General features: G+C 43.0%; 1 protein-coding gene across 2 annotated transcripts in view; it reads left to right on the plus strand.

Moving 5' to 3' along the window:
- The window catches only part of LOC112255933 (zinc finger, CCHC domain containing 24), a 58,061-nt gene that overhangs the window by 24,244 nt on the left and 9,402 nt on the right, over positions 1-24,415 (plus strand). The window contains exons 3-4 of one of the 2 annotated variants that reach the window (XM_042324862.1): positions 20,965-21,129; positions 22,620-23,346. In XM_042324862.1, the coding sequence (XP_042180796.1) occupies positions 20,965-21,129; positions 22,620-22,769 (315 nt within the window). In that variant the 3' untranslated portion in view covers positions 22,770-23,346. Of the gene's footprint in view, positions 1-20,964; positions 21,130-22,619; positions 23,347-24,415 lie in introns of those variants that run through there. The other variant, XM_024428787.2, reaches the window with a different exon arrangement.

The following is a 24,415-nucleotide window of genomic DNA, read 5'->3' on the forward strand; positions in this document are numbered from 1 at the left end:
TGTGTGGTAGTCTCTTAGTATGTTTTACTGTGAAACTACTAGCAGACTTGTCTTGGTTGTTGTGTGTCAGCCGACCAAGAATGTCGGCATTCGCTGAATGGTTCTCTGTCTCATAGGGGACTAGTGAAACTCCATGTGGAAACTTTATTATTGTAGGAATCAACTCTGAAGTGACTCTCTCTCTTTACTATTTGCAGCGTACATTTACATGTTGATATTCCACATGTCAGAGTGTCATCTCAACAAGCCTGGTCCCAGATCGGTTTGTGCCATCTTGCCAACTCCTACGGTCATTTTTGGTGTAAAACAAACAGATCTGGGACTAGGCTATAATCAAACTCCCCTAAAGCATTTCTGATCCCATCTGTCCAGAGGGCTATCAGCTGTCTTAATAACACTAGAACCCTATACACATTCATACCAGAGTCCCACACACCACCCCACCCCCTCCCCAACCCATAACCATAGCCAAACAACAAACAGATCAGCAACTCAAAAATTCAGATTTGAAAATATTTATATTATGGCAAGAACAACATTATTCAATGGGACTTAGGCTCAATCTAGACAAACAGATATCAATATAATTATATGGGCTTCTTATTGGTTGGCTAAGGATATGTAAAGACTGCTGTTTCTCCGTTTTATTGGTCGGCTTAGCTGTCTAGTCAAATCAAATCAAGCTTTATTTAAATTATTTATCACATTTCAGACATGGAATGCAACGCAAGTGAAAATAAAAGTATACTACACAACTATATACTACACAACTATATACTACACAACTATATACTACACAACTATATACTACACAACAAACATAAGATACAAAAAAAACAAACAAGGACAAGCTGAACAACTAAAAAGCACCCTAATGAAATGCAAAGCAAAAAATATGTCTTTCCAAGGTTCTCTGGCAGGCTATTCCAGAGGCTACGAGAGGCATAATAACTAAAGGCTGCCTCTCCATGTCTGTGACCACTGGTTGTTTTATCTGTCTAGTGAGGATTGATTGGTTGGCTTACCTGTCTAGCACCACACATGACCATACCCATTCCATGCTCTTGATTTGCTGTCTAGATCAGCTCTATAAAGTGCAATCACTTAGTCATCCCTGACCTTCTTGGGTGAAGTCCCAAATGCCACCATATTCCCTATATATAGTGTACTACTTTTGACCAGAGCTCTATGGGCCCTGGTCATAAGTAGCCCATTATATAGGAAATTGGGTGCCATTTGGGACAACCCTGCTGTAAAATCTCAATGAGAAGCTGTTTTATGAGATCTCCCCATCCCAATGCCTGGAAATAGACTAAACACAAGTGGCATACTAGGACACTACAAAGTGTTTATTGTATACTCAACCCCCCTGTTCTCAGAACATTACATTAAACAGACCTCGGAGAAGCTGTGGTGTAATATCAGAAACACACACAGACACCATTCGCTAAGAGGAGGCCATGTTACTATTTGCGTCACTGTTTGCGGATAGGAAAATGCACTTATCCTGTTCGTGTTTCTGGAAGGGTTGTCTTCTGAAGGCCCATGGCTGTATCACAGTGTAATAGATAACAACAAACCCAGTTACAGTTAGATATGGCCTCGTCTTAGATAAATTAGCCCTGTATCCAGTGAGTAATGTGAGTAATTTCAAAAGTTTGTGTTCCTAAAAAATACATACAATATCATGATTCTTTTTAATATATTGTCTCATACTTTTGTGTTTGCATTTGTCGCTTTGTGTGATTTTCTTGCTGAGTTTTCAGCTGTTATCGTGACTGTTGTATACACCCCACCTTAGGATAAGAAAAATAACAAGCACTTAACGAACTGTTCACGGCTATAAACAAACAGGAAAACTAACATCTGGAGTCTGCTTTTCTGGTTGTCAGCGATTTGAATTCTGCATCATTAAGACACGTGATACCCAACGTCCATCAACACGTCACCCTCACCACTAGGGGCGATAAAGTCCTAGAACAATGTTACTCTACCCACAAGCAAGCATACAAGGCCCTCCCTCGTCCGTCATTCGGCAAATCACATCATGACTCCGTACTCTTGCTTCCTGTTTACAAGCAGAAGCTTAAATCGAAAATAACCATGACTCGCTCCATTGAGATTATGCTACAGTACTGCTGTGCTAGCGCTGATTATATTCGAGACCACCGATAACATCGACAAGCTAACCACCCCCGTCACCGGCTTCGTTAGGAAATGCATCAGCGACATTGTTCCCACAGTGAAGGTTTTCTGCTTCCCCAATCGAAAGCCCTGGATTAACACCAAGGTTGGTACTAAATTTAAGGACAGGGCAACCACACACAGGGCCATTGCGTACAACCCCGAGGCTATGGCTGAGGACAGGAACAAGTACAATACGTTCTGCTATGAACTCTGCAGAGCCATCAAATGAGCAAAAGGACAATATAGTAATAAGGTGGAATCATATTACACCGGCTTCTACGCCTGCCGCATGTGGCAGGGGCTACAGTCCATTCCGGATTACAAAGAAAGCCCCAGCTGTGATCTGCCCAATGATGCCTCTCTACCAGATGAACTCAATGTATTTTATGTACGCTTTGACAATAACAACATGGTGCCGGGCGTGAGGGCCGCCACCGACCCAGAGGACTGGGTGATCTCGCTCTCCAAGGCGAACGTGAGTAAAGTCTTTAATCAGGTCAGGTTAATAAGGCCACGGGACCCAACGGGACCCAATGATACCCGAGGGTGCATTCTCAGAGCATGCACAGAACAGCTGGCAGACATAGTCACAGTTATTTTCAACCTCTTCTTGTCCCAGTCTGTAATCCCCACATGTTTTAACATGACCATCATCATTCCTGTTCCCAAGAACTCTAAGGCTTCATGCCACAATGACTACTGCCCTGTAGCACTCACTTCTGTAATGATGAAGTGCTTTAAGGCTGGTTATGGCACACATCTACTCCATCATCTCAGACACGCTAGACCAACTCCAATTACCATATCGCCCCAAAAGATCCATAGACAATGCAATCTCAATTAAACTCCACACTGCCCTCATCCACCTACATAGAGGAATACCTATGTGAGAATGCTGTTCATTAACTACAGCTCAGCGTTCAACACCATTGTCCCCTCCAAGCTCATCACCAAGCTTAGGACCCTGGGACCGAACACCTCCCTCTGCAACTGGATCCTGGACTTCCTGACGAGCCAACCCCAAGTGGTGAGGGTAGGCAACATCGCTTCTGCCACACTTACCCTTAACACGGGGGCCCCACAGGGGTGTGTGCTTAGTCCCCTGTTGTACTCCCTCTTCACCCATGACTGAGTGGCCACGCATGACCCCAACCCCATCATCAATTTTGCTGACAACACGATGGTGGTAGGCCTGATCACCGGCGACAATGAGACAGCCTATAGGGAGGATGTCAGTGACCTGGCAGTGTGATACCGGAACAACAACCTCTCCCTCAATGTCAGTAAGACCGAGGAGCTGATCATGGACTATCGGAAAGAGGGGAGAGCACACCCCTATCCATATCGACAGGGCTACAGTGGAGCGGGTTGAGAGCTTTAAATTCCTCAGTGTCCAAATCACTAAGGACTTAAAATGGTCCATACACGCACACAGTCCTGAAGAAGGCGCAGCAGTGCCTCTTCCCCCTCAGGAGGTTAAAAAGGTTTGGCATGGGCCCTCAAATCCTCAAAATGTTATTCAGCTGTACCATTGAGAGCATATTGATTGGTTGCATCACTGCTTGATATGACAATAGCACTGCCCTCGATTGCATGGTGCAACAGAAGGTGGTGTGGAAAGCCCAGTACTCTTCTGGGGCCAAGCTTCCTGCCATCTATTACCTCTAAATCAAGTGGTGTGAAAGGAAAGTCCGGAAAATCGTTAAAGACTCCAACCACCAAAGCCATAGACTGTTCTTTCTGCTTCCGCATGGCAACCGGTACCGGTGCATCAAGTCTGACACCAACAGGCTCCTGAACAGCTTATATCCCCAAGCCATAGCACTGCTAAATAGCTAACAAAATGGCTACATGGATTATCTAAGTTGAGTCTTATGTTTGCACTGTCTCTATGTACATGCACAAGTCCTTAAAACACTCATGCACACTGACACTCCAACACACACACACACACACACACACACACACACACACACACACACACACACACACACACACACACACACACACTCACTCTATCATTTGCTCACACATACATAATATGCCCATACTGACTCTACACACACTCACACCCCACTCACATACAATCATCATAGATGCTGCTACTCTGTTAATCATATATCTTGATGCCTAGTCACCTTATCCCTATACATATCTACCTCTATCACTCCAGTATTCATATACAGTATTGACAGTATATGGATAGAACATGTATACAGCATTAGTTATAAAAATGAGTCAAGACTAGAACACAATATGTACAGTTGAAGTCTGAAGTTTACATACACCTTAGCCAAATACATTTAAACTCAGTTTTTCACAATTCCTGATATTTATTCCTAGTAATAATTCCCTGTCTTAGGTCAGTTAGGATCACCACTTAATTTAAGAATTTGACATTTCAGAATAATAGAGGAGTGATTTATTTCAGCTTTTATTTCTTTCATCACATTCCCAGTGGGTCAGAAGTTTACATACAGTGAATTAGTATTTGGTAGCATTGCCTTTCAATTGTTTAATTGTTTAACTTGGGTCAAACGTTTTGGGTAGCCTTCTACAAGCTTCCCACAATAAGTTGGGTGAATTTTGGCCCATTCCTCCTGACAGAGCTGGTGTAACTGAGTTGGGTTTGTAGGCCTCCTTCCTTTCACACGCTTTTTCAGTTCTGCCCACACATTTTCTATAGGATTGAGGTCAGGGCTTTGTGATGGCCACTCTGTTACCTTAACTTTGTTGTCCTTAAGCCATTTTGCCACAACTTTGGAAGTATACTTGGGGGCATTGTCCATTTGGAAGACCCATTTGCGACCAAGCTTTAACTTCCTGACTGATGTCTTGAGATGTTGCTTCAACATATCCACATAATTTTCCTCCCTCATAATACCATCTATTTTGTGAAGTGCACCAGTCCCTCCTGCAGCAAAGCTCCCCCACAACATGATGCTGCCACCCCCATGCTTCACAGTTGGGATGGTGTTCTTTAGTTTGCAAGCCTCCCCCTTTTTCCTCCAAACATAACAATGGTCATTATGGCTAAACATTTCTATTTTTGTTTCACCAGACCAGAGGACATTTCTCCAAAAAGTATGATATTTGTCCCCATGTGCGGTTGCAAACCATAGTCTGGCTTTTTTATGGCGGTTTTGGAGCAGTGGCTTCTTCCTTGCTGAGCGGCATTTCAGGTTATGTCGATATAGGACCCGTTTTACTGTGGATATTGATACTTTTGTACCTGTTTCCTCCAGTGTCTTCACAAGGTCCTTTGCTGTTGTTCTGGGATTGATTTGCACTTTTCACACCAAAGTACAATCATCTCTAGGATACAGAACGCGTCTCCTTCCTGAGCGATATGACGGCTGCGTGGTCCCATGGTGTTTATACTTGCGTACTATTGTTTGTACAGATGAACGTGGTACCTTCAGGTTTTTGGAAATTGCTCCAAAGGATGAACCAGACTTGTGGAGGTCTCCAATTTTTTTTCTGAGGTCTTTGCTGATTTCTTTTGATTTTCCCATGATGTCAAGCAAAGAGGCACTGAGTTTCAAGGTAGGTCTTGAAATACATCCACAGGTACATCTCCAATTGTCTCAAATGATGTGAATTAGCCTATCAGAAGCTTCTAAAGCCATGACATAATTTTCTAGAATTTTCCAAGCTGTTTAAAGGCACAGTCAACTTAGTGTAAGTAAACTTCTGACCCACTGGAATTGTGATACAGTGAATTATAAGCAAAATAATCTGTCTGTAAACAATTGTTGGAAAAATTACTTGTGTCATGCACAAAGTAGATGTCCTAACTGAAATTTGTGGAGTGGTTGAAAAACGAGTTTTAATGACTCCAACCTAAGTGTATATAAACTTCCGACTTCATCTGTAGCCCCTTACTTTCTCCTGTTCTTCTTATTTCTTCTTGTTTTTGATCTGACTTGTGTTATTTTTAGTTCTACATTTATATTGATTACTGCATTGTTGGGTTTGGAGCTTGCAAGAAAGGCATTTCACTGTAATTGTGCATGTGACATTATAAACTTGAAACTTGAAATGTATGTACGTGACCATCCCTCATAGGGCATGTGTACATACATGTACGTCTCAGTCGGGATATTACAGTACATGTCTGTATGACTACTCCCATGAATGTCTACTAACTTATTTAGACATGGAACCCACTGGGGAGAGGTGTTATTGTAAGTAAGCTGCTTTTTATAGGGGAATTGAATACCGAGAACATAGCTACTACAGCTAAAATAAATGGCTCTCTGAACATGAAACCTATGTAAGAACAGCATGCTGACCCAGTTCAGAGTGGTAGGCCTATAGGACACCTACCGGTTCAGGCTGTGTGAGTGTGAGTGTGAGTGTGAGTGTGAGTGTGAGTGTGAGTGTGTGTGTGTGTGTGTGTGTGTGTGTGTGTGTGTGTGTGTGTGTGTGTGTGTGTGTGTGTGTGTGTGTGTGTGTGTGTGTGTGTGTGTGTGTGTGTGTGTGTGTGTGTGTGTGTGTGTGTGTGTGCGCGCGCGTGTGTGTGCGAATAACAAGTTGAGCCAGTTCACTGTGGTAGGCCTGGAGGTCCAGACTAGGGTTTTTGGGTGAGTGAGTGATATAAGTAGGTGATAAGGCAGTCATACCATGCATGTCTGCCATAACTACATAAAGAATATAGATGTGGTAGAGAGATTCATAACGGTCCCACTTTAGATGATGTACAACTGATAACATACGTATTACATCGCTGTACCATATCAATGAGTATACAGTGTAATAGTTATGTGATCGTATGTTAATACAGTGTACCCACCACTTCCAGTCCATAGACCTATAGTTTGAGCTGTGTTGGTTTGGAGGGGAGTTATTTTGGCAGAATAGAATAGAAGATGAGAATAGAATTATGTGGATATAGAAAATAGCTTTATTCAGAGTAAGTACATCACAGTATAAATGCACATATCAGGACGGTACCACATAAAGTGCTAGTGAAATGCACGGTCAGCTATATTATTACACATGGCCTCCTGAAAGTCAGAGTGTAATGCCAGCGTGTCACCAGGCTTGTATGAGGAGAGTGATTCATGTTAGTGGTCCGGGTTGCCTAATTGTAAACGTCATGTCATTGATTTGTGATTTTTGGTGGTGGTCCTGTGTTTCTCAGTTGGTAGGAACGTGGCTCTAGCCATGCCAGGGTTGTGATTTTGATTCCTACTGGGGTCACACACTAAAATGTCAATTTTCTGTTCATGATAACTCTGATAATGAATGAGATCATTGATTGTTGTAGTCAATAGTTAGCCTACTCTTTCAATGTACTTTAAGACAGCAGTGTTGTTGTTTTTTTGGATATGAAAATAGGTTTCCTGAAATCTAGGACATATGCATGCACGGACACACACACACCATTATGCAATATACTGTATCTTAATAACATTTCCATTTGTTACTGTGACTAAATGGGATTTTATTGTCTGTAAATCAGAGGAACGGTGATTTACTGCCTGTTATGTTCTTGAGCATTCAGTGTAGGCCTATATCCCAAATGGCACCCCATTCCCTATATAGTGACTACTTTTAGCTAGAGTCCTATGGAGCCTGGTCAAAAGTAGTGTACTACATAGGGAATTGGGTGTTTAAACTGAATTTTCAATGACATAACAGGCAGTAAATCAAGTCCATATTGAGGTCTATGGTCTCTGCTCTACAACCATTGTTGTGAACTTTAGCTGTTTCAGCAGACAGGCCCTGGTTTATTGAACCATTACTTCAAATTGCATGACTGAGAAGAGGTTTGGAAGTGTTTCATAAATATACACCCTTTGGTGAGGATCCAATTTCTCTTCAAAAACTAAAAGTGCACTTGATGACCCTCAATGGCTGTGTGTGTGTGTGTGTGTGTGTGTGTGTGTGTGTGTGTGTGTGTGTGTGTGTGTGTGTGTCTGCTTGCTTGCACACACAATCTTAATCATTTTAATTAAGATTGATTGGAAAGTTTTGTAGCCAAAGCACCAATCGCCTCAAAATGTAATATGTAACCTCCATTTACACAACATCAATCTTTTTAACTTTACTTTGACAGCTGACTTACTCATTCCAAGTTATGGTAATAGCAATGAACTGTTCACGTGCTGTTTCCATGGTCACACACGGGAGCAAGTTTGGAAGGGTGTGTGTGTGTGTGTGTGTGTGTACGCCTGCCTGCATCCAGTGACTGTTGCTACTGATTGTCCAATGTTTATGTTTATATTTAGCCACACTGTACAGGATAAGAATGCTTATCTCATCACTTATAGCTACTGCAGCTGCCTGTTGACTGAATAAGAAGCCAATGCAAAGCTTGCCACTCGTCAGCATCAAATCATCACTGCATGCACTGTGTACTGTATATTTTGAATATTCATGCATCAAATCTATTTTTGTGCAGGGGGTTGACTTGGTTGGAGGTCATTTTCAGTGTTTGTCTTTTGTGTCTGTTCAGTCACACTTAGCATCAGGAGACATAATCAGACTCAGAGACACACATAACATCAGGAGACATAATCAGACTCAGAGACACACAGAAACACACATTGCCACGGCTCAGTTTCACAAATTATACCATACAGTTGAATGTCTTATAGACATCCTTATTTCGGGGCTGTATCTATATTTGGAGGTTGGAGGTCGGATGTGAGCCGGCTATATTGGTCAGTAATCCATCACATGCTAGCTTTGACTAGCAGTGAACTTGAAATGCCCAAGCAAGTCTCTGCCCGGCAGCAGTAGGCTGAGATTTGTCATTCACACCTCTATCGCCTCAGAGATGCCTGAGGTTGTACAGTTTTACTCTGTGGCTCTATTTTGTCAACTATTTGACATTATATTTTAGTTGTTTAACATACACTTTTATGCAAAGCAACTTACAGTCAAGTGAGTGTATTGAAATAAAAGAAAAGCTAATATACAACAACCATATTTTATTGTCTTTATGTAAAAACGTTCTTCCAGAATGTGTGTTGAATTGTACCAGTACAATCTTAGTATAAGAGTCAAATGCAAGGTTACAAAAAAATCCCATAACCACTGGCAGGATATCACTCAGCAATAGAGAAACAAACCACATGATTTATACCAAATGGCACCCTATTACCTAAATAGTGCAATACTTTTGACCAGACCTCTATGGGTCATGTAGTTCGAAGCTACTATTACTACAGGCCTATTATGATTGCGCTTCTACTATTACAAAAATACCAATTATGTAAAAGTGCAGGAAATATCTTCTTGTCCTATCTTTAAAGGAGGATCAACGTGATATACGCTTTGATCTTTGCTGATATTTCACTGAGAAGAACCAGTTCTCAGGTTTAAACCGCATCCAGATTCCTGTGTTTTCCTTGTAGTCTCCAATATACTGGCACTAGCTTGTAATACTATAATTATGTTAGCATGCTAATATGTTAACGCGCTAATATGCCGGCATTGTAATATACCAGCATGCTTATATGCAAACACGCTAGCTAAACTCACATTACAGTTATTAGCTGTCTTATCACAAGTGCTACGGCTAATCAGCTAGCCAAACAAAAACACAAAAGACTAACTCAGAGAGAGGGGACGGAACTGGATCTGTGTATCTTTTGAAACGTATCTTTGACTGTTACTGGGCCAAACTAAATACGGATTGTGAGAAGGGGAGAGGAGGGGACAGAAGCGGGGTCGTGTCTCTCTATGTTAGGTAATTGAACACATGCACATACAGACATACTGTACATACGCACACAAGTACACACATACACACACACACACTCTGAGTCACCACTGTTCCTTTGTTTACTCTGATGGTTTCCAGATGCTAGCAAGGCCAGGGAGACTTCTGATCCCAACGCGCGCGAATGTGTGTGTGTGTGGGGGGGGACTGCCCAGACAGTTCCTCAGTGAATTACATCTGACTCTATCTCTGTCTCTGACTCTGACTCTCATACTGGGGAACCTGCCTTCCCAGCTAGTTCCACAGTGTAATATATGTGGGGGTCTCTCGGCCTGTCTGGCCAGTCAGTTCCATAGTGTGGGGGTCTTTGCCTCCCCAGCCAGCCCACTTCAGGGGCGATTGTTTTCATAAAACAGAGCAGCATTGTTGTGGAGGTGGTAGATTTATCACTCTATCACACCTGTTCCTCTCCTCTCTCTTACAGCCAGAACTGCTTCTCTTCACAGCCATTAAATAGGGACAGCTGCAAAGGACAGAGGGAGAGAGGGAGATCATTTATCTGGCAGTGCATTGGGGTATTTATGAATAACCTCCCAGAATGCACCTGGCTGAGGTTCTGGCATGGGATTGGGCTGTCGACCAGGGCACCGGAAACATCCAATAAAAAAGTATGTTTTTGTGGCCGCGGTTACACAGCTGAGGAAAAGACAGTGTCATTCTGTGTGTGTGTGTGTGTGTGTGTGTGTGTGAGACTGAAAGAAAGGCCATCTGCAGACTCTGTGTTGGCCCTGAGTCCTGATTGGCTAACTCTCTATTGAGCCCTCAGACAGAGATGCACTTTATTACTCTGTGTGTGTTGTGGTTAGGACCAGGACTTTTCCCACGTTACCTGAACATGAAAAACAGTCAATTTGCTCCTTGTATTGAACGTTTCTACATTAACCGGTGTTATTAAGTTATCCGCTGTTACACTCTTCATCCGGCCATCAGTGCTCTCTCCAAATAATGAAATACCTCTTTGCATCCCATTACATCCCATCTGTATGTAGGTAACTGAAGCCTGAAGGGCGTAGTTGCCGTTTTTCACGCACTGTACAAAAATAATAAATGCATGACGACAGAATCTTTTTTATTAAACGTAGCTTACTTTACTAGTTAGTGACTGGCATGTTCATGTTCGTGTCTCCAGTCATGATGGACCTCAGTGATCTGGGTGGTCTAATCCAGTCATCAGCGCAGCATGTGGTAGGAGTATGTAACCAATGATAGCACGTTTAAGTATTACAATAGTGGAGTTATGTAGGCCTACCAGTTTCTCATAGGTTGAGTTTGGTGTTTTAGTCAGTAATATAGGACAGACTATATTGTGAGTTGTGATGTATTGTCTGACCTGAAGTAGCGAAGCAGAAGGTTGTTTTCTTTATATTGTTGAGATGTGGACAGAGGGATGGTAAATACATATTCAGTGGCCTTCTTTTCATTACCCGCCTCTATGGCTGAGTTGCATTTCCTAACAAAACCAATAATACTGGTATAATATTTCCAAATTGCAACCAGAAACGTGGTTTGTGCAATTACTACTACTGACCATTGGAATCCCCCCCCACCCACCTTTTTATCCCTTTTTTAAAATCCCTTTCTTTCTTCTTACAATCACAGAAACCACAGTCTGAAAGGCATGTGTATTCACCAAACTAACAAACTTGTCCTTTTTTGACAGGCCTAGTTATACTGTATGTGACTGAGAGCTAGCCTCTCTAGGGAATACTGGTCCAAGGTCAGATATTAGCTCATTTCCCTAAAGCGAAGGGTTCGAATTAGGTCTAGTAATCTGATCCCAGATTTGCTACATTCATTTTAGGAACTGGGGTCAGAGATGAGGCTAGAGGGCCTTTGAAAATATACAGTCTTATAATGATGATACATTAATTAACTCATAAGAACATTTGGTAATCCTGCATAAGGCCTTATAAATGTGCTTATAAGGCAGTCTTTAGATTGTATTCATTGGAAGTGAAACTGTACTTTTCAAAGTTGGGTTTAGAGAGCTAAATGTACACAGTCCTTTTCCATCAGCATGTTATAGTGTATATGAGATGTGAAGGTCTGTAGAGTGGCGGTCTGGCCTGGGTTTCTATGGTGGTCAATAACGGGCATTTTTTCCATGACTTCCTCTCTCTCTCTCTTTCTTTCTCTCCAACTCTCTGTCTGTCTCTTTCACTTTCTCTCTCACTCTCTGTCTTTCTTGGCGCCACCCAATACCTCTTCAACCTCAGAGTACCGTGAGTTCAATGCCTGGTCGGAATACCTCTTCAACCTCAGAGTACCGTGAGTTCAATGCCTGGTCGGAATACTTCTTCAACCTCAGAGTACCGTGAATTAAATGCCTGGTCGGAATACCTCTTCAACCTCAGAGTACCGTGAGTTCAATGCCTGGTCGGAATACCTCTTCAACCTCAGAGTACCGTGAGTTCAATGCCTGGTCGGAATACTTCTTCAACCTCAGAGTACCGTGAGTTCAATGCCTGGTCGGAATACCTCAGAGAGTACCGTGAGTTCAATGCCTGGTCGGAATACTCTTCAACCTCAGAGTACCGTGAGTTCAATGCCTGGTCGGAATACCTCTTCAACCTCAGAGTACCGTGAGTTCAATGCCTGGTCGGAATACCTCTTCAACCTCAGAGTACCGTGAGTTCAATGCCTGGTCGGAATACTTCTTCAACCTCAGAGTACCGTGAGTTCAATGCCTGGTCGGAATACCTCTTCAACCTCAGAGTACCGTGAGTTCAATGCCTGGTCGGAATACCTCTTCAACCTCAGAGTACCATGAGTTCAATGCCTGGTCAGAATACCTCTTCATCTTCTAAAAAGTCAGAGTTTAATGTGTGGTCCAAATACAATCTGAACTGTACAAATGCTGAGCTGAGTTAATTAAATCTCTCAACATCCCTATTAGTAATATATTTAGTAATATATTTTAATGAGTGGTCTAAATCAGTGTTTCTCAATGAATTTCTGAGTAATGCACATTTTAGTTCTAGCCCAGCTCCATCACACCTGATTTAACCAGTAGGAGTCAGGCCAAACACAAGCCCTAGATTTTCCTAGTCAGGTCACATAGTTTGGAAGAAACTCCTGACACTAAGGTGGATGTGAAAACATTATCAGTTGCAGAACTCCGGATACAATTTGTATGTTCTATTGGCTTCCCCTCTATTTTCTTTCTCTCTGTCATCTAACTATAGACAGTATTAATGATACTCAAACGCAGGGGCGTAACTTTGGTTTTAGAAGTGGGGGGGGACATAATTATTTATATATATTTTTTTATCCAGTCGGATAAACACTCCATACAGCCTACCCGACCACACGGAGGCATCTTGTTTTGTATCACATTCCAATGATAAAACTGTGGGGGACAAAAATGCAATTTCAGAATGTGGGGGTGACATGTTTTCTACATTCTACATTCCTCCACATCGCAATGACTTCGATTTACTCCACTTGTGGCCACAGCTACAGTTGTTGGTTGGTTAGCGCTATTTTATCTTTCTCTCTGTAACATGGCTTAATTCAAAGCAGAGCAGCGATTTTTACAACAAATCTGTTTTTCTCTCATGTTCTGCCCCTATGGTGGCCATCTGCTTTCAATTTCCCACCCCTCCTTCCTCGCTCCACTTCCCTCCCCCTCGGCAGTCCGGGAGGGCTTGATTATTGGGCCTCTCTACTACCCAGCTGGCACTGATGACTGTAGGCCTGTGGTATTTGTCCAGTTTGTGTGGGGGGTGGTACATCTGCAGGACCCCTTAGGGAACACAGCTGGAAGGAGAGCAGTGGGTTTTAAATCTACATCTCTCTCACCCGTCTCTTTCTATTTATACTGAACAAAAATATAAACGCATAAACATTACAACAATTTCAAGGATTTTATTGAGTTACAGTTCAAATAAGGAAATCAGTCAATTTAAATAAATTCATTAGGCCCTAATCTATGGATTTCACATGACCGAGAATGCAGACTTGGTCACAGATACCCCCCACAAAAAAAAAAGATATGGGCGTGGATCAGAAAACCAGTCAGTATCTGGTGTGACCACCATTTGCCTCAAGCAGCGCGACTCATCTCCTTCTCATAGAGTTCTACAGGCTGTTAATTGTGTCCTGTGGAATGTTGTCCCACTCCTCTTCAATGGCTGTGTTAAGTTCCTGTATATTGGTGGGAACGTGAACACACTGTCGTACACATCGACCCAGAACATCCCAAACTTGCTCATTAGGTGACATGTCTGGTGAGTATGCAGGCCATGGAAGAACTGGGACATTTTCTGCTTTTGTGTACAGATTCTTGCGACATGGGCCCTTGCATGATCATGCTGAAACATGAGGTGAGATCAATGGCACGACAATGGGCCTCAGGATCTTGTCACGGTATCTCTGTGCGTTCAAATTGTCATCGATAAAATGCAATTGTGTTCATTGTCCGTAGTTTATGCCTGCCCATACCATAACCCCACTGCCACCATGGGGCACTCTGTTCACAATGTTAACATCAGCAAGCTGTTCGCCCACCTGACGCCATACATGCTGTCTGCCATCTGTCCGGTACAGGATTAATCCGTGAAGATCACACTTCTCCAGCGTGCCAGTGGCCATCGACGGTGAGCATTTCCCCACTGAAGTCGATTACGATGCCAAACTGCAGTCAGGTCAATACCCTGGTGAGGATGACGAGCACAAAGATGAGCTTCCCTGAGACGGTTTCTGACAGTTTGTGCAGAAATTCCTCGGTTGTGCAAACCCACAGTTTCATCAGCTGTCCAGTTGGCTGGCCTCAGACGATCCTGCAGGTGAAGAAGCTGGATGTGGAGGTCCTTGGCTGGGGGGGTTACACGTGGTCTGCGGTTGTGAGGCCGGTTGGACGTACTGCCAGTTTCTCTAAAACAACGTTGAAAGCGGCTTATGGTAAAGAAATGAACATTCAACATTCAATCTGGCAACAGCTCTGGTGGATATTTCTGCAGTCAGCATGGAAATTGAACGTTCCCTCAACTTGAGACATCTGTGTCATTGTGTTGTGTGACAAAACTGAGCATTTTAGCGTCATTTTATTGTCCCCAAGATCATACTGTTTAATCAGCTTCTTGATATGCCACGCCTGTCAAGTGGATGGATTATCTTGGCAAAGGAGAAATATTCACTAACAGGGATGTAAATAAATGTGTGCACAAAATTTGAGAGAAAGTAGCTTTTTGTGCATATGGAACATTTCGGGGGTTCTTTTATTTCAGCTCATGAAACATGGGACCAACACTACATGTTGTATTCATATTTTTGTTTAGTATACCTATCACTCACTCTCTCAACTTCAACCCTTCTCTGTCCTTTGCTTTGTCTTTACTCCTCTGTCTCTATCTGTCCCTCTCTCCTTCTCTCACTCTCTCAACCACTATCCTTCTTTGTCTTACTCTCATTACATCTGTGTTTACTGTATGTCTACCTCTGTCACTCTCTCCTTCTCTCTTTAGCCTACCGTTTACTGTCTGATCTCAATTTTCTATTTCTGTTTGTTAGTCCCGTGCTGTTATGGAAGTCTATCTGTAGGAGCTGTGAGTAGAAGTACAGGGAGTGTATGAACACCTGTGTATGTGTAAGGTAATGGGGATATGTGTGTGTCTGTGTGTGTGCTTGCCTGCGTGTGTGTGTTCCTGAAGAATGTGTGCTGATGGGGAGGTGTGTGTGATGAGTCACAGCCCTGCCTGCTGTGTTGTGGTTCTCAGGATGTGGCTGACTGCACAGCCCACTGGTTGTAGTAGTGTTGCGAAAGTCCCACCCCTGTGGACACACAGAAACACACGCGGTCTGTTCCATCTAAACACACTGACCGTTATCTTTGCACACAAGGGTCAGAGGCTGGGACATAAACAATGATTATCTGCCGCACACACACACACACACCCACGCGCCTTTAAGTACTTTTGATCATTTGCAAACCCTATATTATTATGCACAAAGTCACAACTCTTGGTTTTCTTGTATTATTGATGGAAAAAACAATAACAACTGGATCAGAGTATTGTCCTCTGCTGACGCTAGTGGAATGGTCCTATGGTACCTAACTAACTGACACTAAATGTTTTTAGTACATTCATCCCCTAGTGTTTGTGTGCTCAAGTGACCACTGGAATGCAGGATTATGCATCCCAAATGGCACCCTATTCCATACATAGTGCACTACTTTTGACCTGAGCACTATAGGTCCTGGTCAAAAGTAGTTCACTATATAGGGAATAGGGTGCATTTGGGACTCAGCCTAAACCTACGGTCCTCCGTAGCCTCAGACCTCCGTGTCAGGCTTGGTGTGTTAGACAGACTCTAACGACATCCTCCCACTGTGTTGATTGACACCAGCACTGCAAAGACAGGGCCCAGGGGTCTTACTGAGGTCTGCAGTCTTCATGCCAATTTGACAGTTGTTCACGACCCAACATTTGACCATGTGTTTGTCATTGAATGGAAGTATCAGGAGTTTATGTTGACCATGTGACCTGAAGAGGAGAAATAGAAACTCTGACCTCTAGTTCAGTGACGTGGTCAAGAAAAAAGTCCCAGTACTACTTCTAAACATCCACCTTTTGTTATGACATGGTTGTGGTTCTTCACTCGTTGTCCCTGATCACTGAACAAGGAGTTACCTTGGCCATGTGACCAGACTATGAATAACTCCAAGCCCTAGTAATGTATAATATCTGGTCTGGCACCATCGGCTGTGTATCTCTGCCTTTCCCACCTGTAGCTCCTAACTGAGGATGTCTTGATGTTGATCAGGGAGTCTGTTGTGCGGGTGTTTTTGAGTTGATCTGAAACCTGGTGTAGCCAATACAGGTCAGGCTGTCTGTGCTGTAAACACAGTATCGTGTGCATCTACTGGCCCAGAAACAGAGCTATATGGAGAATATAGAAATTAGAACATAGAGAAATCTACTACATGGAGCACCAAGGAGTGATGAGTAGTGGGGTTTCTACGGTGCTCAATGAAGTGGCTACATGAGGATCTCATAACCAGTACATAACACATACATAACACATACATAATGCATTCAGGGGTGGTCCGTTGTAGCTCAGTTGGTAGAGCATGGCGCTTATAATGCCAGGGTAGTGGGTTTGATTCCCGGAACCACCCATAGGTTAAATGAATGCATGCATGACTGTAAGTTACTTTGGATAAAAGCTTCTGCTACATGGCATATATTATTTTATACTGTAAGCAGTATAGCAGTACATAGCCAGAGATAGACAGTGCTAGAGCTACAGCTCTGCAAGGAGAGTAGAAGGATGATCTACTACATGGAGCATTGACAGATAACTTGTGATGGTCAGGAGTAGGGTTCCAAAATTCTGGGAACTTTCAATAAATTCCCTGTTTTTTGCCAAATCCCAGATTGGAGGAAAAAGCAGGAAGTACAGAATCCTCCAACTAGTATTTCTGGAGAACCAGAGAATTTATTGAAGGTTCCCAGAATTTTGCAACTCTAGTCAGGAGAGGACATCAGAGTTTTCACAAAGCATCTCAGAGCAGGAGTGTTGATTTAGGATAAGTTTTGCTTTTTAGATTACAATGATAACATGAAATATAAAAAAATAATTTAAAAAATGTTTTTATTGTCACATACACCATGCAGTGAAATGTGTTGTTTTACAGTCATAGTAGTACAGCAACCCTGAAGCAAATTAGGGTTAAGTGCCTTGCTCAAGGACACAGATTTTTCACCTTGTCGGCTCGGGTATTCAAACCTTTCGGTTACTGGCCCAATATGTTGCAAATAACAGATTACATTTGACAAATATCTGACAGCCTCTGCTTACTGGAGTTGGTAAAAACATTCCTTGTAAGATCGTTTGGAGGGAACTGTCTGGGGCTCCAGGCATAAGCGCTCATATCTCTTAGGTTCCCCGGAGTTAGAATAATAGGTGCAAGTTTGAAATTTGGTTGTGCATCAGCAGTTTTTCTCTTGTTTTGACAGTCACTCACAGCCACTCAATTAACCCTGACCTCCAGGGGGCCCCCATTGATTTTGTTAGTCACTCTCACTCAGATATCATTAACATGGCATAAGTCATTACAAAATGTGTAGAATTGTAGTAAATTAGCATTAAAACTGCAAGAATGTCTCTCTTTACCATGGAAAAATTTGTAGAATTGCATAAAATTTGTTATAAAATACCTACACACCAAATCTCACTTAGGGTCCCCAAAAGGTTAGAGCCGGCCTTGGGACTGTCCAAATAACGTCTTACCATGACGTTGTTTGTGATTGCGTCAGAGCGTTGCCTTTCATGCCTGTCTTAGAGCCAGGCCATGTCACCGTTTCCAGCTGTTCTCTCTCTATCGCTCGCTCACTCTCTCTTTCTCTCTCTTTCTCTCTCCTCAATCCCTCCCTTCTTCCATCTCCCTCTCTTGCTCCTTCTCTGTTACAGAGGGAGATGTTGTGTTGACGGTGGTTAAGGTCAATGTCATGTTGTTGTTGAACCCCTGGACAGTAACAGCCTATCATAGTGAGCTGCTGGACAGTGGCAGCCTATCATAGGGAGGCCTTGGCTGCTCGTCCTCAATGACGCAAGGCGCTGGCGTAGGTTTACACTGGACCAGATGCTGATGATTAAGCTTTGCATTACTCACACTGGATGGACGGGACCAGAGGTATACATCTACCACCTCTCTCAACCCCCCTAAACTCCTATACATACATGCATGCACACAAACACACACACACACACACACACACACACACACACACACACACACACACACACACACACACACACACACACACACACACACACACACACACACACAACACACACACACACACACACATCTTCCCACCTCCCTACAGACCTCTCCACCTCTTTATAACACTGTCTACCCCCTGAATTCTCTCGCCTCTCTGCCCTCTCCCTGAAATCTGGGACCAGCTTAGGGCAGTTCGCTCCGCCTTGTAAGAAAACAAGCCTTAACAACTAATCATGGGCTTCGTGGTTTGTTAGTTAGTTGAATCGGGTGTGCTAGTGCTGGGCTGGAACAAAAAAGTGCATTCTTAGGGATCCTTGAAAGAAGTGTTTGTTTTATTACTAGAGTAGGTTGTAGTATACAGGGATTTGCATCTGATGGGTGGGGTTCAGAATCCAACATGACATCAGCCGAACACATCAGCCATCAGCCAGTGGGAGATCAGCCAACGCCAGTCAAGCTCCCTAATTAGTTCGTTTTGGCAGGACATACGCACGCATAGTGATTTATCCCCACAATGACATCAAACGTGCTTTTGTTTGCGACACTCTAGGGGGAAAATGAGACTTTTACCCCGTGTTGCTGTTGTAGTAGCCTGGCTTAGATGAACCACTGCCAGTATGGAGTTGCGTCACAAATGGCACCCTATTCCCTATATAGCGTACTACTTTTGACCAGAGCCATTTGGGCCCTGGTTAAAAGTAGTGCGCTATATAGAGACTATGGTGTCATTTGGGACGAAGACCGTATGAACTCGGTAGTATGATGAGGAGGAGCCCCTCCCAGGGATATTAGCCTCTCGCATGCTTCATTTCATGGCTGGCGGAGTGTGAGTTTGTCTGTGTGTGTGTGAGACAGAGTGTGGCCGAAAACCCTTCTCCTCTCTCAGTCTCAGTTTCTCAACTCTCTAAATGTTACAATATGCTGCATACATAGGAAAAATATAAGCACCCCCCAAAAAATAAAGAACAAAAAGGGTAGCATTAGTTAAGTAAACTTTTTGCATCAGTCTTTATCTCTTTTGTGTTCTCACCATTTGTTTCAGGGACCTTGACCTTCTGACCTTGACCCACATGATATACACTACATGGCCAAAAGTATGTGGACACACTTCAAATTAGTGGATTCTGCTATTTCAGCCACCACTGTTGCTCACAGGTGTATAAAATGGAGCACACAGCCATGCAATCTCCGTAGCCAAACATTGGCAGCATAATGGCTCGTACTAAAGGATGCCACCTTTCCAACAAGTCAGTTTGTCAAATGTCTGCCCTGTTAGAGCTTCCCCGGTCAACTGTAACTGCTGTTATTGTGAAGTGGAAACATCTAGGAGCAACAATGGCTCAGTCGCGATGTGGTAGTCCACACAATCTCACAGAACGGGGGGGCCAAGTTCTGAAGTGCGTAGCGCATAAAAATCGTCTGTCCTCGGTTGCAACACTCACTACCGAGTTCCAAACTACCTCTGGAAGCAACGTCAGTACAGTAACTGTTTGTTGGGAGCTTCATGAAATGGGTTTCCATGGCCAAGCAGCCACACACAAGCCTAAGATCACCATGCGCAATGCTAACCGCTGACTGGAGTGGTGTAAAGCTCGCTACCATTGGACTCTGGAGCAGTTGAAATGTGTTCGCTGGAGTGAAGAATCACGCTTCACCATCTATCAGTCCGACGGACGAATCGGAGTCTGGCAGATGCCAGGAGAACGATATCTGCCAGAATGCATAGTGCCATCTGAAAAGTTGGGTGGAAGAGGAAATAGGGTCTGGGGTTATTTTTCATAGTTTGGGCTAGGCCCCTTAGTTCCAGTGAAGGGAAATCTTAACACTACAGCATACAATGACATTCTAGACGATTCTGTGCTTCCAACTTTGTGGCAACAGTTTGGGGAAGGCCCTTTCCTGTTTCAGCATGACAATACCTCCATGCACAAAGCAAAGTCCATACAGAAATTGTTTGTCGAGATAGGTGTGGAAGAACTTGACTGGCCTGCACAGAGCCCGGACCTTAACCCCATCGAACACCTTTGGGATGAATTGGAACGCAGACTGCAAAGCCAGGCCTAATCGCCCAACATCAGTGCTGACCTCACTAATGCTCTTGTGGCTGAATGGAAGCAAGTCCCCACAGCAATGTTCCAACATCTAGTGAAACACCTTCCCAGACGAGTGGAGGCTGTTATAGCAGCAAAGGGGGACCAACTCCAAATGAATACCCATGATTTTGGAATTCGATTTATGATAAGCGAGTGTCCATAAACATGTGTAGTGTATCTTAAGATACAATCTAAACCTCTCTATTTTGTCCTCCCAGGCACGGCCTAAAGGTGAGGGTCTAACTCCATACCAGGGGAAGAAGAGGTGTTTCGGGGAGTACAAATGTCCCAAGTGTAAGAGGAAGTGGATGAGCGGTAACTCCTGGGCCAACATGGGACAAGAATGTATCAAGTGCCATATCAACGTCTACCCACACAAGCAGGTAGGACAACGTATGTGTGTGCACGTGCGCATATGTGTACTGTTGTGCATGGGGTGTTTGTGTGTGTGTGTGTGTGTGTGTGATGGAGTAATTTTGTATGTTATGGAAAAAATATGCAAAGCATTCTTAATCATTATTACAAAACACTCAGAATATGGTTTGACAACTCAACCTCTTTAGTCAGGGGTTTGTAAGGGAAAGTGTATAAATGGAGGGGTGTGTTGAAGCTACATTTGTTTTAATGGTGAAATAACAGACCTAATAACGTCCAGATACAGGGAGGGAAATGTCCTAAATGGCTTCCTATTCCCTATGCAGTACACTAGTTTTGACTATGGTATAAGGTTGCTATTTTGGACGCGAAAACCTGTGGCTGCTTACATTTTGTAGGCTGTTCCCAACTTGCCTGATTAAAATATAGTAAAAAAAAGAGCCTCAGAGTAAAGTAAGAGTGCTGATCTAGAGTCAGTTTGCCTTTAAGATTACAATGATTTATGATTTAGATTATATGGACGGCTGGGACCTGATCCTAGATATAAATGCTCCTAAAATAATTTTAGGTCGTGTCGTGTCCACACTTGACACTTACATGCGACTTTTGCTATCCGAAATAGAAGATCGCATTGAAAAGATGGGTGACTTTGTGGTCTGATTGTGTTTAGATCTGGCTCACCACTTCAGGAGGTGGTCAGGGATGCATTGTGTGCGAATTTCTCCTCAGTCTGGACCAGAGTATGTGAGCAGAGCTGGAGCGGAGCAGGGAGCAGAGCGTGCCCAATTTGAGTGGAGGGTGGGGCGAGATTCCCAAAGGCTTGAGCATCGGCCTTCTCGCCCGCTCCAATTTCGCTCCAGTAGCACCCCACGAGCTCAGGGCATGCCCGGCCCAGCATGCATTTGTAGTCTACTTGTGGGCTGCGGTAACCCCTTGCTTTACCTACTGTCATGGAGTTTGCTAAATATTTTCATAAAGAAACTGATTAAATGCACAGGAGGAAGATCAAGGGGACTTACAAAGATGAGGACCAAGAGCAAGAGAGGGATGAAGAATCTTTGTGGAATCTGAAAAGACACGTATCTAGAAGCATGATGGTGTACTTACTATGTGCACATGCTGGGTAGATAAGTAAGTGTGTCATTGTAGCAAAGTATTTATAAACCAAAAATCTGATCTCTTAAACGTTTTGTTCCTTTTTGTTCTATTATCTATACAATAGGCCATCATTGATTTTGGCCCAATAGGCCTGGCATATTCTCACGTTCGAGGAGCTTTCTGTTTTGATTTGGGTTATTTTACCTAAAAAACGTTAGGCCTACCTATAGAAAAAAATATATATATATCTCTGCCCAGCCTGGCAAGAGGAGCCAAACGGGTGTTTAGCATCCCCAGTGGCTCGTTAAGTGTGGAGAGGATATTCTCCATTATTCTCTGTTGGTTAAGTTGTGATGTTAATGAATGGAGTGAATTTGGAGTGGTATTTGTTTTTTTCTAGGAGCACGGAGCGGTTCTTAGCAGAGTGGTTGGAAAGGACATGGAGCGATGGAACGGGATTTCCAACCACTCAACTCTGCTCACATGCTCTGGTCTGGACGCAATCAGGCTACCGAAAGCGCACACAGTTGGTGACACATTTTCATTATAATGTTGGAGGAAATACATTCCTAGCATGCGAGGAACGTGTTTGCTGGCCTCATAAATACAAGCCAGCTAGCTAATATTTATTTAAAAAAATAATTGCTTGGGTAGTTATGCTAACCCGTATGCAATCCCTTTAGCTTTGCTTGCTGGCTAGCTACAGAGGTTAGTAGCTACAGTAGTTAGCTACTGGCATCTGTTGTTGTTGAGTTATTAACATATTTGACCTATTCTACCATTTGTAGAATGCATACTGGCATTTTAATATAGCGCAGGATAAGGGAATCCGGACACATTGTGGACACAGTAGACATATTTAAATGTAGGTATAGATGCATGACATGTTCGGAATTCCATGATCAGAAATCTATCATCAGAATACTAAAGCTGCATGAACTGTCAAGTCTAGACACGGCCTCACACTACTCTGAGACACTTTGTGAATATGGGCCCAGAGCTCTGTCACTTAAACTATTAATCTCTCGAAAGCAATAAACTCCAAGAAACAGTTTAACTTGATGTTATAACTGTCCAAATATGTGACATCCAGAATTGTATTATCATTATCACTGTCATTAAATATTCCTTCATTCAATTAACTTGAAAATGTGTAAATGTTTTGTTTGTAGAATTGAGAGGGGAGAAAGAGCTTCAGACGTAATTCCCCAGTTCCAAACATTACATGTAACTTCCACACTCAATCTAGTCATATTTTCATTTCAACAAATTCAGTCAATTCCACCACTTAAAATACAGTTTTGGCTGCAGGAGTCCCAACTTGTAGTTCCCTGGGCCCTGGTCAAAAGTAATGTACTATGTAGGGAATAGGGTACCATTTGGGACATAGACCTACCCTGCATACTATGGAAAGAGTATGCACGATTCACTCTTCTAGCAATAATGCTAAATTGGACAGAAAGGAGATGCCTTTTCTCAAGGAGGCTACATCTTCACTCGCTCTGATATTAAAGGGGCAACCTGGTATTGCATTTCTCCAGCCCAATCCCACCAAGTGGCGAGGTGACTGCTTTGTTATTGTTGTTGCTTGAATCCCAGATTGCCCCTTTAAACCATTATTGAAAGAGTGCAAGAAAACTTTATGGGAAAGTGAAAGTAGCTGTTGGGCTCTGCACAGTACATTCTATTGTATTTCTCAATAGTGATGATTGGCCACTTTAGCTATTTCTCCCTCCCAGAGTTTGGGATAATCGCCTACCCACAATTCTAGTCCCTACCCACAATTCTTGCACTTTTTGAGATCCGAGGGTTGGATAGCAAATGAACAAATGGTTATACAGTGTCCTACATAATTATTGGGACAGTGAAGCATTTTTTTTTCTTCTTTTGGCTCTATACTCCCCATATTTGGATTTGAAATCAAACAATGACTATGAGGTTAAAGTACAGATTGTCAGCTTTAATTGTATGGTATTTACATCCATATCGGGTGAACTGTTTACAGCACTTTATGTACATAGTCCACCCATTTTAGGGGACCAAAAGTATTGGGACTGTAACGGTTTTCTTGTGTTGAAGGAGAGGCGGACCAAAACACAGCGTGGTGGTTATTCATGGTTCTTTAATATAGACACTATACATGAATAAACAAAACAAGAAATGTGAACAAAACAAAACAGCCCTATCTGGTGCAAA

This window comes from Oncorhynchus tshawytscha, linkage group LG01, assembly GCF_018296145.1.
Source record: "Oncorhynchus tshawytscha isolate Ot180627B linkage group LG01, Otsh_v2.0, whole genome shotgun sequence".
In the NCBI taxonomy this organism is placed as follows: Eukaryota; Metazoa; Chordata; class Actinopteri; order Salmoniformes; family Salmonidae; genus Oncorhynchus; species Oncorhynchus tshawytscha.